This window comes from Crinia signifera, chromosome 3 (assembly GCF_055691185.1).
Source record: "Crinia signifera chromosome 3, ASM5569118v1, whole genome shotgun sequence".
In the NCBI taxonomy this organism is placed as follows: domain Eukaryota; kingdom Metazoa; phylum Chordata; class Amphibia; order Anura; family Myobatrachidae; genus Crinia; species Crinia signifera.
In genome coordinates this window covers 153,791,077-153,809,528 of record NC_139219.1, presented here as the reverse complement: position 1 = coordinate 153,809,528, position 18,452 = coordinate 153,791,077, and the positions used below count along the sequence as shown (strand labels likewise).

Below are 18,452 nucleotides of genomic sequence, written 5' to 3'. Positions count from 1 at the left end.
TTAAATTAATATTACGTTTTTCTGGGATGGAAACTATTTATTCGATTTCAACAGGTGACCTTAACTAGAACTAGATGGAGGGGTGTGGTATGCGGGGGTGGCACGCATTAGACGTCGGAATCTCGGCTGCTGGTACTCCGACAGAGGGGCAAGCACAAAGAAGCCGCTTGCAAGCTTGGTGTCTCGCTGTGCTCGCCACAGGTTATATTCTCCCTCTATGGGAGTCTTGGACACCCCCACGAGGGAGAATAGCTTCTGTAAGTAGGGACTTAGACTGCCGGGCTTTTAACAGTCAGTATGCAAACATCCGCACCCAGAGCCAGTGCATCCATTTTTTATGTTGTAATGTACTGCTTCCAAACTTTGCAAGTCCAGTTTTCAAAGTGTTCTGCTCTGCAACCATTTAAGAATTACCCTGATTTAGCTCTGATGCCAATCAACTATATCATCCACCTAACAGTGCATTACATCCCCCTTTCTGTATATTCAATGCTACTAGCAATTTCAAGGTATTTTTAAATACTTGCATGCGATTTGCAGCACATGTTTTCTGAATACATTCTTTCATCCAGTCATATTTCTGTGGGGTGCCGGATGACGCTCCGACAGTGGGGATCCTGACTCACTGGCTATTCTCCCTTTTGTGGGTCCACAACCCCCATACGGGGAGAATAGAACCTGTGGCAAGTGAAGTGAGCCACCGGGCTCGCAAGGGGCTTCTTTGCATTCGCACCCCTGTCGGAGCACCGGCAGTCAAAATCCCAATTCCATACCCTTTTCTGTGCTGCACTAGGCTCATATAGTAAATAAAGATATATTTGATGCTCAACATTTTAAACTTGGATGGCAGTCAAGTTATCCATGGTTATTACATATTAGTAGTGATTAGCTAAAGGAATACTTTTAAGATGCAACCTTCTTAAAAATTATTATTATCCAGGTCTGACTTTTCTAAGCAGTTCTGGATGGGTTAAATATAATGATTATACTTTTTGTTTTTCAGCTGGGAAGCTACTTATTACACCCTTGCTCCTAGTCATAGGTTTGGCATTGGGAGCCATTGCAGTTGTAGTAGGTAAGAATGAATTATGTATGCTGTGCTTTCCATCCATTATGTACATTTATTAATAAACTTAAGTTGTAAACCAGTTGGTGAGCATATACTGTATATAAGTTAATTTGATCAGAGTTCAATTTTATTTGAATAGGTGATGCAAATATTTCTACCCAATCATTTCTCCAAGTTAGCAATGCAATGAGTAATTATATTCCTATTCTGTTGTGTAAAATGTTTGCTTATTAATCATTGTTTCTAATTTATTTCTCTACTAAACACATGCAGCTTTCTATATACAAAAATAAAACATAAATACATATATAATAATAAAGTGCACGCCCTGATAATTATTGGCTGCTCAGTAGTCAAATCCGATAGGTTTCCCTAGAAATGTAGGGTGAAATTTACTAAGCTGTGAAATACACTTCACAGGTCATGTGGCTATAGGCAGCCAATCAGAAGCTACTTATTTATTTATCGCCCTCTAGAAGATAGTAGACAGGATGTGATTGGTTGCCCATAGCAATATGACCTGTGAAGTGTATTTCACATCTTAGTAAATGTCACCGTAATCTGAAACTAAAAATGTAGAGCAATATGAAAGCCGTTTTCACCCTAAGCTTAGTAGGATTCACACGTACCATATGTTGAGGCAAAACGTATTACCCCTTAGAGCAGTGGTTATCAAACTCTGTCCCCACACAGTTCATGTTTTCCAGGTCACCGGACAGGTGCACTCATTACTGACTGACACATTTTAAAAGATTGACAGGTGGTGCTAATTATTTCACTTGATTCTGTGAGGAGACCTGGAAAATATACAATGTGTGGGGTCATGAGGACCGACTTTGAAAACTTGTGCCTTAGCCCAAAAAAACTTTTGGTAGGAGATCACAGCAGATCCTAATACTTGTAGTCTAGAATCACAATGACTTGGAACCATTTAATGTGAGACAGATAGCAGGAAATTGCTGCAAATCAAAACCTACATTTCATGCATGCAAATCAAAACCTACATTTCATGCATGCAAATCAAAACCTACATTTCAGTTTAGAATGGAGAGCTTATCTGTCCATCGATCACATCTAGGACTACACATAGGTGTGTGTGTGTGTATATATGTGTATATATGTATATATATAATATATATATAATATATATATATATATATATATATCTCCCTGAGGGACGAGCAGTAACGCTCAAAACAATTGTCGGATTGCCTGTTGGTGAATAAAGCCTTCATTTGAGTTTGAAAAATCTCAGAGTGACGCCTTTGCTTTGAGCTCCAGGACATTTTTTGGATGTTTACACCCTAAGAAGGCACCGGAGTAAGTTTGGCAAGTACAAGCGGGGAGTGCCGGTTTCTTTATATATATAATCTAGATAGATATTTTATAATAAATTCATAATTCACCTTATCAGCTAAAGGTCATTGGGCTAGATTAGTATCTTCATCTGATCCATTCAGTATCAGGAATGGACTAGTCTGTTGATACAAGTTCCAGGTAAGTGTGTTAACATATACTACCAATACCGGATGAGCTTCTTTCTGTGTCCCGAAAAAGTGAACTCTGAGGACCAGCTCAAAAAAGCTTGGCATGTATTGGGAGTCAGGCTTTTCATGGATACTTTTAAAATGAAACCAGAACAAAATAGAAATCCCTCCCTTATGAGACAAACTGGTACTTGTTTAGTTTCACGGCGGCAGCGTCTTAGTCGCAGCAGCGTCTGTGTCCCCTTGCGGGGCTCGCTTCGCTCGTCCACGCCACGGGCTCAGTGGCTCGCTACGCTCACCACGCTATCTAAAATAAACTCCATGCCAACGTGGATAGTGGGGTTATGAACTATTCACGTTGGCATGGACTTTATTTTAGAAAGTTTGCCGTGCGCCGAACCCGGAAGAAACTAAACAAGTACCAACAAACTTCGTTCAAGTCGACTCCAAAAATACCCGGTTACGATTGTGTCGTGTAGAGAAGAAAATATTGTTAAATCTCTGAATTATAGTAATAAGATGTTCTGTGCAGTATAACCGGCAGATGTATCCACATACGCCTATTCTCACATCACTCCAAATAGCCCCGTTTAACAGGCTGCGGTCTTTGCAACTTAACCGCACCAAAACACTAATCGTAAAGAACTAGTATACTGTAAGAGACTATAATGATAAGTAATACACAAATGTACACACTATACACGGTAATAAGGAAAATGATTATTCTAAGTGACCCTGCAGTGCTGTGGGGGAATTCAGTTAATGGGGTGGCCTCCAGCTTTTCACACTTTTTGCTTTAAGCTATTCTATTACAGCACATTTTTATGCCCATTGCATGTTCTGTTAATACACAGAATCTGTGATACTATGTAAAGAAGAAAAAGTGAACAGAGTCAAAAAAGGATAGGTGAACAAGGACACTTACACAGTACACATCCATATGTTAACTAATGGGCCCCATACATCAGCAACCACAATGAATGGATTTCCAGATCCAGGGATTTTTTGGCCAGATAAATGGATTCTACAATCTATTTATACAGATTTATTTCAGTGATCGGCAGATTTTATCTAAAGATTGCATCTTCATATCTGGAAACTGCCCAATCGATTGTCATTTCAGCTGTTCATAATGTAAATAGATGAAGAAGACGAATTGGGAATGCCCACACATGTAAAAAAGATCCGCAGATAATACCAGATTATTAAGCATGTTTAAAAATCTGATTAAGCAATCGATTGGCGATAGCTATTAATTTTTGATTGGGATTGCCAAAAGGGGGAGCCCACACATTTAAAATTAATTGTGGCAATCATTTCCAGATCTCAGGATTGTCACAATTATTTGCTGATTTATGGGGCCCTTAACATATAGAGAAATACACTCTCTATATTCTTTCCTGTATTGTAATGCAATTAAATTGGTTCTGTGCAGCATTGATCAACCACCTACAATTATAATGTGTATTTATTTGATTGATTTGTATTCTAATATGAATATTTTTGTTTAAGGGTTATTTGGACTGCCTGTCTATTGCCTTTGCAAAAAGCAACGGAAAAGGACACGGACAGGTATGCCATGGTAAAATGGGGGACCTCCTGAAGCTTGAAAAAGTCCTGCGGGGGCAATACGATGTGTACCGAGAGCATTATTATCTTTTATTCACGTGACTTTGGAACAAGGACAGTAGAATACAATATCTTCAATGCTCTGCTTTTCGAACAGCCCCCAAAGGCAGACCACAATGCCACCTGTTTGCGGTGCACTCCCAGCTGGATATGCCCAGAATTGCTGCTTATTTTTTATTTGTGATATTTGTATTTTTTATTTTGGAACATTATTTGAATTGCCATTTCCTGTAGAATAGATACCCATTTGTTAGACAATCAAAATTACTCCGCTTGGAGCTTAAAGGCTTGACTAGTCTGTGCCTCCTCTTAAAGCCTTCGTCACAGAACTGGCCTATTTAAGGAAAACTAATGCTAGTTATTGAAAATATGTTTTTTTTTTTTTTTGTTTTGTTTTTTATTAAGTCAATACAGAACAAATTTGGTTAACAGACTCTGCAATTAAGTGCACATCGATTGGTAACTCTAATTTTACACACTGTATGAACACAGCTAAATAGTTACTTAACAGTAATTTCAGACCTTCACTATAAAATGGTAATTGGTTGTGTAGCAGCTTGATTTTGTGTCATATGACTGCATTTGAGGTCCATGAGTAAGCAAGTTATTTAATTATTACGTGATGAAACCCATAGCACCACTTTTTTTCCTAGTATGGCTCCTAACTTCATTGGTGAATCACCCAACTCAGGTTAGGACAGCATTTTTTTTCCTATTAGCTATTTATTGGGGAAAACAGAACAGACCTTTGCAGACAGTGCTGTGCTGTTTTTTTTTTTACTTCTGGATCTGGCAAATGCCTTCTCTTATCACAACCCAACACTTTTATAAAGAATTGAGGTGGCATAAAATGGCATGCACTCTGATTTGTGTGCTGGTATATGTTCATAAAAATCAGTCTACTACTAAAACAATGTGAAGCTTCACACCCTCCTCAGCAACAAATAGGTCTTTACAAGAAGCCACCTTGCATGTGCATTTCATTGTAAGTAAAAAAACAAATGTACATTGTGTTGTCTATGAGCACAGGGCCTTGTCTGTATGCTGTGTAGCTGCTGTAAGCAGCCTATTCAGTTGGGAGCAGAATAGGGTTATGAGTGGTTGTGCATATCGTCAGTATTTTACATTTCTTGACATCACTCCATTTGTTGCGTACCCCTATGGTGGTGGGAGTAAATGAGTGATGCTGCAGTAAACATTGTGTGATATTTAGCCTAGGAAGCCATTAGGAACAGGGTGAACTTTTTGGGGTATGATTTATATGAATTGATATACTGCAAACTTCTTCCTATTAGTTTAGCGTACACGATGGCTTTGAACGTAGAACTGACATACTAAATTACTATTAAAACAACCAATTCCTCAGAAAACTGGGTCATGACTAGCAGACATTGCTTACAAATGTTTTGTGCCATGTATAGTTTAGAGCAAAGCTATATAGGTTGCCAATAATGGTAATGCCAAAATGAGCTAGTTGTAGCTGTAGATTTTTTTTTTTTTGCCAATTCCACTTGTTTAACACCTACTTATTACTGTATGTGCATATCTTTAACATCCTGAAAAGAAATCTCTGGTCAATAAATACATTTTATTTAAATAAATAAAATTTGCCTTGAGCAACCCCCCAACCCCACTTCAGCTGCACCCCGGTTACTCTGCACTGATTATAGGATGTGTTCTATCTGGTTGAGTACCCCACAAAACAGACATGTACAGAACCATGATGTATCTGACATGCTAACATTGCATCCCTTGTATTCTCAATTTAGAATATCTTATTAATATAAAGGGCCAGTACCACGTCATATATACATATTTAACATTACTTTTTCAGCCAATAGTTTTCTATTTGACAACCTCATTTTACATAGGCCATCATTTTTAATTTTTATTTATGTATTCTGAATTTTCCATGTGATTATATCCTAATTAATGAAGTTCTACATACAGTTTATAGTATACAGTATAGCTATAGATACAGTATGGCTTTGCTTTTACTTAATTTCTAGTAATTGAGCATTACAGCGATTTACTAAACCCAAGACAATCCTATGCTTCCAGTTCCTAGATGTATGGAATTGTCACTATACATTCTAATGTGTTATACATGTTGGAACAATGTGCCGTGCTGTTCCACAATTATGCGGAAATACTTTGCTTTTTTTTTTTGTTGAGTGGTTGCCACTGCAACTAGCCACACACCGCACTCTATTGGTTCTTATGTATTGTATGATATGATGAACACCTATTGCTTTTTTTTATGCTATACAGCAGTGTTCAAACAGGCAAGTCTTTCATCATCTTTAGTATAGTTCTATTTAGAGCAATGAATACTGTCTAGAGAGTCTCCTTGTTTTTATATATTACCCCTTTTACATTGAAATCTTGGGTCCAACCCAGGATACTAAACATTGGTCGGAGCCAGGGATTAAGACATACCCTTTCACACCTCCTCTGTGACCTGGGTCATTGCCCCTCACACAGAATACATGGAGATCACCTCAATATGGAATCTCACAATCTAATCCAAGTTGGGGTTGGGTAATTTAAGTGATTGTGATCTCCTATAACTCCCAAACATAAATAATGCATAATGTAAAGAACCAACAAAGAGAGTGTAGGCATAAAAGGAGACAAGATAGCCAAAAATTGTATTTTCATATAACAAACATATTAAATCTTAATTTTTAATGGCTTTGTATAAAAGACACTGTGATATTGGATGACTGAGTGGCCCCAAAAAGAAAACCTTTTCAACAGAATGATAACAAGATTATAATTTTATATTTGTATGTCAGTGTATATTAATATGCCATAATAAGCCATTAATAACTTATGATAATGAGGCCAGTGGCATATTGGACAGCAATGGCATTGTGTGAAAGGGGTAAGGAAGTAAACTCGAAGCCGCATTTGGAGCATTATGCAGCTTAAGAGCTGGGTAGTCAGTAGAACAGTGGTGGTGTCAGGCCCCTGTCACACTCCTACATATCTTACATGAAATATGACCATGCCGCTTGGCTCCTACTGACTATTTGTTGCCGTAAGAGATGCACAAAATTTTCATGTGTTTTAACGTTCTCTAGCTAGGTATAACCAATCCGGCTTCTCCAAATGAACAGAGCTAAAATGCCATAATCTTTTTACCTTTTTATTTTTTCCTAATATTTATTTTCATCAGTGCAAAATAAAGCTGTTTAGGAAAAGAAAAAACATGCAATAAAACTCCCAATGAAAATATGGCTATCCCTAAAGAGTTTCTTGTGTTGAAGATGCCATGTCAATGTTATTTTGCCAAAAATAAGTGGTCAATGTATTGTTGTTTTACTAACGTTTGCCTTTAAGGATGTTCAGGTTGGCTTAGTGCCCTATTTGTTGTCTCAGAATTGGAAGCCATAAACACTGAGTACTAATGAAATGATCGTGCTATGCTGAAATAAAATACCTTGATGGAAATTTTTAAAAGTTTATTAAATATTAATTCAATTTGGGGCCATAATGTATATATTGCCTTTTTGCTTTTCTACAGCCTTGTGAAGTTTAGTGTTCACATGTATATGAACAGTTGTATTAGGAGGTAATACTCTCAGTACATTACATTACAATGCACTGCACTGATCTAGTTGACTGCTGATTATAATTTTTATGTCCTGCCACAATTTTTTTTTTTTGTCAAGAAGGAAAATTTAATGAATTTGAATTTGTTGATGGATTTGACATAGCGCCAAATAATAATTTATCACACAAACACATTTTAAATGTTTCATTACATTTCTATTTCAATAGCTCGTTCATACCAATGGTTTGATTAACACACATCACACACTTTTATAAATATATGTGTGTGTGTGTGTGCGTGCGTGCGCGTGCATTTAGGTCATGACTGTATTATGTCCAAGGACCCGCACCGCTGCAAGTGTGTGTGTGTATGTATGTGTGTGTATGTGTGTATAGATATATATATGTATATGTATGTATGTGTGTGTGTATATATGTGTATGTATGTATATATATATATATATATATATATATATATACATATATATACATGTGCATTTAGGTATGCATGTATATGTGCATTTAGGTGTGTGTGTGTGTATTCTAATAATGCACACACAAGTCTTGGAGTGGTAACACTAAAATCTAGACAATATTATAGGCAGCAGCATGAAAAGAGTGGACTTGGCATTCTATACATGTTATAAGGTGGGCAGAGACTCCCATGTTGAGAGGATCCCTATAGTGCACATTTAGTAGTAAAATCACATATACTGTAAGTGCATGTTCAATCCATATATCATGTGTTTTAAAACACATTGATGTGAACGAGCCCTTTCAGTTCAGGTAATTTAAAATATGTTCCCGACATAAAGAAAACACAAAAACAATTGTTGAATAAAGGTATCATATTTTTTATTATCACATGAACTGATTTGATGTGTGTGTGTGCTTTGATTTCCTTATTACATGGAAATATCTTTTATTTCTTTATTTTATGCTGTAAACTCTTGAAATGTAATTTTCATTCCCATAGAATTCAATGATAGTTATTTCTGTTTTGCAAGATTTAAAATGTGTAGCGCTACTGTTTTAGCCCATTTCTGTGGATGTATTTCCTTCTTTTATAGAACTTTTCAGACGTGTTTGGTTTCATCACTTTAGCTCTGGTACCAACAAATACATTGTGTTTAATTTGGTTAATTTCAAGTTTCTGTCTAACCCAAACTGTAATACTCATTTCTATTTCAACATTTTGTGGGAAATGGGTGGCTTTGTCTCTTGTACTGTAATTTTATTCTATTTATGTTTGGCATTACACTTACCATCATTTTAATGTAACTTATTTAATGATAATGTACAAGCTGCACTTTAAAAAATAATTTTTAATTGCACATAACTTAAACATGGCTTCTAGATGAAGATAAACATTGGTTCCATAGGCTTCCATTTGGTGCTTTATCAGCGTATGTTTATGGATAGGTGTGTGTACAGTATATATTGATATATATGCATATACACAATTATTGCATACTTGTTTAAATATACTTTAGTGCCTTATTTCTTGAATCACTTGTTTTCCTGTTAGTTATGTATGGCAGTGCCCAGAAGGTTCCAGTTTCTCTGTTTGATATAGAAGTTTGAATAGGCATGATACATGTTAGCGGTAGGTGAAGATTAACATGCCTCCTTGTCACAAGATTAATGTAACCTTTTAGTAAATGCTAAACATACAGATAAAGTGACTTGTAATTTGAATAAACAGATGGGCAGGGTAACCATTAATAAACCTTTTTATATTATACTGTGTCGTTAATTTGTATTTATATACTTTGTAGTATATACCGTGTCAGTCCAGTAAGGTCAATTTTGTAACCACTTAACACTAATTATATGGGTATACTTTTTGAAAGAAAAGATAAATGGGGGTATGCAATCCTTTGCCGCTATTCTCGACTGGGGAAATAGTGGTCGGGCCCTTTTCAATGCTGTCTTTACCGACAGCATTGAAGAGGGGTGACGGCAGAATGAGCCCATCTTTAGAAATGTCGAGCCCGTTCTGCCGATAATGGCCGTGTATTGTTCCGAACCTGCAGATTTGCTGTCGGACAAACCGCAAACGGGCCAGGATCATGGCTGTCAGGAGGGATCAATAGCCGTGATCCGGGATTGCATACCCCCCTAAAACTGATTTAGTGGAAGGGAAAAGGTATAAACCTTTATATACCTTTAAGGCTTTCCATCTATAATTCCATCTGTGCTGGAGAGCGACATGGATGATAATTTAAGTAAAAATTGGTCTACTAGGAGTACATTTAATTTTTTTTATTTAAGTTCATTCATGACTAGAGTGTAAAGCCCCATGCACACTTGGAAAAGGTGGCTGCAGCCAATATGGTTGAAATTGGCCGTCGGTGGCTGATATTGAGTGTACACACTAAATCAGGGGTGTCCAAACTTTTTGCGACGAGGTCCAGATTTGGTGAAGTGTAAATGTGTGGGGGCCGACCATTCAGCCTGACATTCTTTGAATCATTAATCACATCAAAATGGACTCCCACTCTGCCCCCATTTACTCTATGTCCCCCAGCCTGCACCTTCCCTGTATTTCCCCTAGCCTGCCCCCATTCACTGTATGTCCCCCATTCACTGTATGTTCCCCACTCTGCACCCATTCACTCTGTCCCCCAGCCTGCCCCCTTCTCTTAATGTCCATCAGTGCCTCCATTCATTGTATGTCTCCAAGCCTGACCCTCCTTCACTGTATGATCCCCATTCACGATTTACCCCATTCACTGTATGTCCCCCAGCCTGCCCCTGCCCCCTTCTCTGAATGGCCATCACTGCCTCCATTCACTGTATGTCCCCCAGCCTGACCCTCCTTCACTGTATGTCCCCCACTCTGCCCCCTCCCTTCTCTGTATGTTTCCCAGCCCCTTGTGTGAGCCAGAGGAAGGAGAGGCAAAGCAGACACTGCAAGGACAGAAGATTCTTGGGCTCCCACTGCTGCCCTCCACTGCTCTGCATGTTACGGGAGCAAGCTTCCCCCTTGCTGTCCCCCTCCCCAAACACTGTTGTCACTGTGATTGTGGAGTAGGGTGATATACGATTGCGGCAGCAGGGGTAGAACGCCAAACACATCTGGCTGTGGCGGCCGGCACCTCCTCACTGCAGCAGACAGCAAGGTAAAGGCGTGCTTGCCGGGGCCCCACCTTTAGTGTCTTGTGCTTCCCACATCTGATGCTCTGCCCGCTTTCAGCTGGAGGCTGCAGGCCGCTTGAAATGACAGCACGGGCCGCAATTGGCCCCCGGCCAATTGGACATGCCTGCACTAAATGATATCCGTAAATGATGTTGTACAATGACGTTACGGGACCTTCAGAATATGCAGGTCATTTGGATATGTAGCCAAATTGATCTGCTTGTTCAGCAGACATCAATGGTCATTAACGATGTGCAGTAGAACACTAGGTAGGCCCTTTTTGAGCGATAGCTTTTACAATATCCTCTATTGTTTATGGGGCTTAAACTGAATTCTGATTCAGAGCTAGTCACATGATTGCAGAGGTGGTCAAACAAAGAACAGTTTTTCCATGCACCGTGTCTCAACCAACTCTGCCTACTGCATTATATGTTGGGAATCCAGGTGCCATGGTTATCAAACGACACTTGTAAAATATAAATAATTTTAAGCTTTATTAACTTAATTTCGTATCATAAGTTCCACCAATCATTCATTTTAAATCCACAGATAAAAAAGGCAAGGGTAGGGAAAGTTATGGTATCATAAAACAGTTCTGAATTTATTCTGTACACAATGTATAGGTGAGTAGGCATTTTCAGTTTCTGAAATAGTGGAGCACTGATGCCATGGTGAGAAGAACCAAGGGGTGCTTGATTACATCTCAATCCTATAGATTGTAAGCTTGCAGCAGGGCCCTCCTACATCTAAGTCTGTCTGTTGTTACCCAGTTGTTTTATCACTGTTTACTATTGTAAAGCGCAACGGAATCTGCTGCGCTATATAAGAAACTGAAAATAAATAAATAATAATAAATAAATCTCAACAGTCAGGATTTCGGCGGTTGGTATACCAACATCGGAATCCCAACAGTTTAAATGCCCGACAGTTTGGATCCCCACTGACGGGCTATTTGCTGTTGTTGGGGGTCAGGGAGAATAGAACTTGTGGCGAGCATAGTGAAAGGCTTCTTTATGGTCGCCCCTCCTCTGAGTACCAGTGGTCGGGATTCCGATGTGTGTATAGTGAATGTTGGAATGGCACACTACGTCCGAACAAAGAGGAGGATTGCCCAGCAAAAAATTAACTTTAATGCTAAGGGAAAGGGATAAACAGTTGAACTGGGAGAGACATGTGTTGGAGGTTTCTAGGACAAAGCATTTAGATATGAGAAAGATTAGGATAGAGTCAGAATTTCACAGAAGGGGGTCAGCTGAAGCAAATGCTTGGAGGTTATTGTAAGGGGAAGATGAGAGGTGCTTATCAAAAGAGGAGTGGAGACAGCAGGACGGAGTTTGGGCAGAAATTGAAGTTAGTGCTGTAGGGAGGGGGAAGTAATGGTGAGAGGTATGAATTATGTTCGATTTAAGATAGGTGGCCAGTAAAGCGGTCTGGACAGAGGATAACTGGAGAGCAAAATGAGACAAGCAGCAGAGTTCATATGATTTTGAAGTGGGGAGATGAAAGAGGGAGACCAGAAAGGAGACAATTACAGTAGTCTAAATCGTCCGGTCATGATTTCTTTAGACTTTAAATGACATCAATGTTAATAAAGGGGCTGATTTTTGTAGTGGTCCATAAGTGGAAGCAGCAGAATTGAGAAATGTATGGAGTATGGTAATTGAAAAAGAGCTCAGTGTTGGGGATGTCAAAGATGCTGCATACTTGTTGGACAGAAAGGATGTTATCAAGAGAGAAAGGGACAGGTGGAGGGTGATATTTTATACAGAATTTAAAACCAATTATCTACCGTACCCTCAGCCAGGCCCACATTAGCAATTGGGTGGCCCCATCAGAAGGCACAAATGAATAGTGTTTAAACTAATGTTATTTATAACTTTATTCTCCTGGTGGTGGTGGGCGTCTTCTATGCAACAGCTGCCAACAGACGCACAGCTTCCATGGTGGTGCTGCCTGGGTAAACTTAAATTGAAAAAGATGTGGCTGAGAGTTAATTCTGTCTGAGGGAGGCTCCAACCAGAGTCCACCCCTTCACCTTTCCTGAATGCATCAAAACCATGCAAAAACGCTTAAATGCCACCATTCAGCAGCAGCAGAAACTATCCACCCCATGCCCAGTATTGGGTTACCATGGAGAAGGGGAAACCCTTTATTGAAGGGGATCCCTACTTTCCCATGAATGCCCAGCCTTGGCAGACTAGTTGCGTGGAGAAATGCTTTGGCCAGGGGACTTCATCGAGTGTGTCCCCTAACTGTGCAACGAACACCCCCCCTCTTAATTACAGTATATGGAGCCCGATGCTGGTTATACACATACAGGGGATTCCTACTCATTTTACTACTAAACTTTTAGAACTAGGACGGGCTTCAAGAGACTAAACTAAAAGGTTAATTGTGGTGGTAGTTTAATAGAATAAATTAGGGGCGGTGGACAGTAGTGGTAACAACCATTATTTTAAACTCCATGTGATTAGGAAAATTACTATTAATTGGGATGATTTGTAGGCACTTTCAAGATGGGAATTTGAAGTCTAATAGACTGAGGACATTTTTCTGGGGAAAATTAATATTTTTGATTGGTGATGTATTGGGCGCCTTAACATGATGCGAGAAGAGTGTTTTGTTGCATTCGTAGATCTGTAGCTGTGGTTCTCTCCTTCATGTATCTCTGTTCGATGCTGCTTAAGTATGGCTGGAGGTATGCTTTCAGGGTAAGTCCTCAAAATGCAAAAAGTTGCAGTGCACAATGCATTAGCAGTACAGTTAATAGTTGGGCATTAGTACCGAAGTGGTTTGGAACACTTGAAATTCAAAACAGAAGCAAATGGGTCATTCCATGTCAGTTCAACAAGGGGTGTACGCCACTCATCTCTGATTTTTCTGAAATTTTTTTTTTATTTCGGAGAGAACGTCAAAACAATTATTTCAATTTGTTAATTAAATATTGATTTTTCAATGTATTCAATTATTAACTAATCCTGGCTTCTTTATCCAGTTTTTAGAAGTATCACATGTGTTTATTGAGGAATCACCATGAAATTTGGACCTCTAAGGTATATTTTCCTCCCGAATACAAAAAATCCAAACCTAATACTTTCTTTGCTTTACATTTTGTGTTACAGGAAAAAAGCACATTTTACGAACACAATTTAAAACACTGTTAAATCATTGGACAACCCCCCCTGCTCCCCGGGTTTACATGTGATAAATTGAGACGATTTATCACATGTCAAAAATGGCACATCAAGTGCCACTCTTATCAAGCTCCCCCTGGGAGCTGCCGGGGAAGCTCAGGGGGAAGTCGGGGGCGACTTGTCCTCAGGACAAGTCGCCCTAGTGTATGGGGGCCTTAATACTCTTACTTATTCTTCTTGATCTTTCTGCTGCTATTGACACTGTTGACCACCATATCCTTGTCCAAATTTTCACTTCCTTGGTCTGCGTGATACTGCTCTCTCTCTCTCTCTCCCTCTCCCCCCCTGATGATAATCTAACTCTCCTCTCCTGACCCCTCTTCTGATCTCACTCGTATTTCCAACTGTCTCTCCGCTATCTATCTCTTCTTGGATGTCCCAGCGTTTTCTAAAACTAAACATGTCCAAGACTGAGCTGATCATCTTCCAGCCCTCCCACGTAACCCCCCCTTCCACAATTTCACTATCTATTGATGGAACAACGATCTTCTCTAAACACCAAGTACGCTGCCTTGGCGTTACTCTTGATTCTCATCTCTTACAGTTCTGTCATTTCCACCTCAAAAATATTTCCAGGATCAGACGCTATCTCACCCAGGATGCTACAAAGACCCTCATCCACTCACTAGTCATATCCAGATTGGATTGTTGTAATATACTTTCTGGCCTCCCTGTAAAACACCTCTCTTCACTCCAATCTTTTCTCAGTGCTCCTGCACGGATTATCTTCCTCTCCAAACGTTCTGTGTCCACCTCCCCTTTCTTACAAGACTCTCCTTCCCCTTCAGAATACAATTCAAGCTCCTTACACTTCCTTACAAAACCACCACCCAGTCCTCTCCCACCTCCATATCTGACCTTGTCTCCCTTCACACTCCCACCCGCCCTCTCTGCTCCACACATGCACGTTGCCTCTCCTGCAAACTGGTTCCTTCCACCCATTACCACCTCCAGGATTTGGGCTGTTGTGCTGCATATCTCTGGAATTTTCTACCCTTTTTGATCAGACTTGCAACATCCTTCCAAAACTTTAAGCAGGCTCTCAAGACCCACCTCTTCATATTTATGAACCATTTATCATCCTAACACTCTGCTTTTGCTCACTTCTCTTTAGAATGTAAGCTCTAACAAGCAGGGCCTTCTCTCCTCATGTGCTTTTCTAAGAAGATAGTAAATAATAAAATAAGTCTTTTTGTGACCATGAACTATTTTCTTGTTTTGTTCTTTTGATCATCTGTGTAGTCAGGTGCTGCGGAACCCTTTTGGCACCATATTAATATACGATATTAACAGCGAGCAGTGTGCACTTCAAACTGTGTCCATCAACTGCGTTGACATTAGCGTAAAAAAACCCTGAAAAACCCATGTCGACCTTTTGACTGTCGACCTAATGCTTAGGTCGACATTGACCCATGTCGACACAATGCTTGTCGACCTAGTTCTTGTAGACCAAATGATCCACACCTGTAAATATTGGGTCTTCAGCAACCTCTAGAGCAGTGATTTTCAACCTTTTTACCATGTGGCACACTAAATAAGATTTTAAAGTTGCCGAGGCACACCATGAGATCCCCACAGGGCAAAACACATTGGCCCCCACAGGGAAAAAAAAACCCTAAAGGCCCCTATATAAAAAACAATCACACTGGTCCCCGCAGGTAACAAAAATAAAATACATTGGCCCTTTAGTGTGCCACGGCACAGTGGTTGAAAAACACTGCTCTAGAGTCTAGAGCAGTGGTTCCCAACCTTTTTTGTCTCCCGTACCCCTTGATTAGGCTTTTCATTTATGAGTACCCCCTCGTGAAATGTTTAGGGGCGTGGCCTAAAAAAGGGTGTGGCTTAACAGGGGCAAGTCATACTGGCAATGACGAGAAAAAAAAAAAAGTGCAACCACTTGACCACAATATAAGCTCAGCCCATTCTGCGGACAGCATATAAAATAACAAGTATGCCCCACAGTGCCAACAATGCCCCACAGTGCCAGCAACAAGTGTGCCAGCAATGCCCCACAGTGCCAGCAACAAGTATGCCCCACAGTGCCAGCAATGCCCCACAGTGCCAGCAATGCCCTACAGTGCCAACAAGGCCCCACAGTGCCATCAATGCCCCACAGTGCCAGCAACAAGTATGCCCCACAGTGCCAGCAATGCCCCCATAGTATTTCCCAGCAGCAGCACACTCACCATTGACATTGCTGCTGGGGAGAGGACAGTCCAGTGTCCCCCTGCCATGTAGCTGCCGCGCTGCAGTGCTTCTCTCAGGGAAGGAGAGTACAGCACACTGCGTATCTCTCCTTTAGGGTGGCCAATCTCGGGATCGGCGGGATCCTGGGATTTGGCCCCAAAATGTCCGGGATTTCAATCCCGGGATTGGAGTATCCAATCCCGGGATTTTGGGATTAGACTGCGCATGCGCAGTCTAATGCCGGGCAGCTTCTGAGCACCCGCTCAGAAGCTGCCCGGCTGTTCCCGACCCCGGCGTGCGGCCTGCGCAGCGTGACCTCTGACCGTCATGCTGCGCAGGCCAGCGTCCTGCTACAGAGGACCGCTCCCGGCCGACTCCTAGCCTCCCCTCCTGCTTCTGGTGCCGCCGCTACCTGCCCGGAGGCAGGCAAGCATCACCGCAGCGCCGCTGTCTGTCCCGCTCCCGCCAGCCTGTAAGTAAATCTGCACCCCCGCAGCGCTGCTCTGCCCCGCTCCGAGCTGCCACGCACCTGCCCGCCCATATAGGGGTGGACAGGGTGTGTTTTTCTTTTAGGGATGCCAATCCCGGGATTGAGCATTTTTCAATCCCGGAATCCGGGATTGAAAAAATGCCCCGGGATTGGCATCCCTACTCTCCTTCCCTTCAGTGTGACTGGGCTGCCCGTCAATCAAAGTTCGCGGGCCGGCTCCTGATTGGCTGCCAGCCCGCAAGCTCTGATTGATTGGCGGACGGGCGGCCAGTCACAGGGAAGCACACTGAGGGTAGGAGAGATGCGCAATGCACTCTCCTACCCCTCCGCCATTACAGGCCGGGCCGCGGCGTACCCCCCCAGTGTGTGGACGCGTACTCCCAGGGGTACGCGTACCACAGGTTGGGAACCGCTGGTCTAGAGGTAGGAAAGTGGTAACTTCTCCTATCAACAATAAAAAGTTAGTTACATTTAATATAACACAATGTTGCATATACTTGCTACAAAAATGCATTAAGTCCTAGGCTCTTATTAAGACCAATAGGAGATAGAGCTAAGTAGAGCTTTATCCCCCCCCCCCCTTAATGTTAAGGGGCACTTGGTCTACAAGCTGGTATTTCCCTATGAGTGTGTATGTGTGTGTGTATATATATATATATATATATATATATAGCGAGAGAGAGAGAGATAAATAAAAATGCTTGATGGCAGGCAGTGTTCCCTCTAAGCTGTGCGCACGTGAGCGTGCACACAACTCGCACAGACATTACAATAGAGCGCACAAAGCAGCAGTGGTCCCTTTTTGCAGTTCTGGACTCTATTAATGTGTGTTTCACCCATTAACTACATTGTTTGCTGTGTTTTGACTGTTTAAATGTTATTATCATTTTGAAGTAAAGTTATCACAAATGCTGAACGGTATTTTCCTGTTATATATAAGTGACGCACAAATTTTTTAATTTCCTTCCAAAGTTGCACAGCCAAAATCTTTAGCCGCACACAGCCTTAGTAAAATTAGAGGGAACATTGATGGCAGGTATCTGCCACTGAGAATGCTGATGTTGGTTTTTCTATGCTTGTGTTGGTTTGCCTAGGCATACCTCCCAACTGTCACGATTACAGCGGGACAGTCACGATTTTCGGGTCCTGTTCCGCTGTCCCACCCGCGGCAGGCATTGTCCCGCTGCGGGGGGTGGCAGTTGGGAGACCCCCCAATGTAGTAGAATAGACGCTGTGCGCATGCGCACAGCGTCTATTCTCGTATGAAAACGAGGTTGTGGCTAATTAGCATAAGCTGCGCCCTCATTTGCATACGCCCCGCCCCGTGTCCCTATTTCGTCCGGACTGAAGTTGGGAGGTATGTACTAGCCATTCTTATACTACACACCAGGTTAATCATCTCCTGAGCTGGGAGTTCAGGTGCAGTTCTGGAGTTGATTAATAGGGGGAAGCTGTGTGTGTGTTGAAGAAGCAAGCCAGAGAGTGAGCTGGTGCTGCTAGTGTCTGCCTGGGACCTGCCAACAAAGAAACAGGGTTAGCGCCTTGGTCTATGTCTGCCTGTTCTGAATCTAAAAGAGCAGAGACTTTGTGTTCAAATTGAATGAAAATAAGTTTACCAATTGCTGCTGAGGAAAAGCCTGTTTTGTTTTGGACTTAATGTGCTGCTGACAAGCCTCCTGTTAATTTGTTTATTAAT

At 41.2% G+C, this 18,452-nt stretch overlaps 1 protein-coding gene across 1 annotated transcript in view; it reads left to right on the top strand.

The window, feature by feature from the left end:
• RNF217 (ring finger protein 217) overlaps nt 1-9,485 on the top strand; it is a 74,371-nt gene extending 64,886 nt beyond the window's left edge. Inside the window, exons 5-6 of the mRNA XM_083176780.1 lie at nt 1,004-1,075; nt 4,069-9,485. Of these exons, the coding sequence (XP_083032906.1) occupies nt 1,004-1,075; nt 4,069-4,142 (146 nt within the window). The 3' untranslated portion in view covers nt 4,143-9,485. The remainder of the gene's footprint in view (nt 1-1,003; nt 1,076-4,068) is intronic.
• Nucleotides 9,486-18,452: the final 8,967 nt, after the last annotated feature.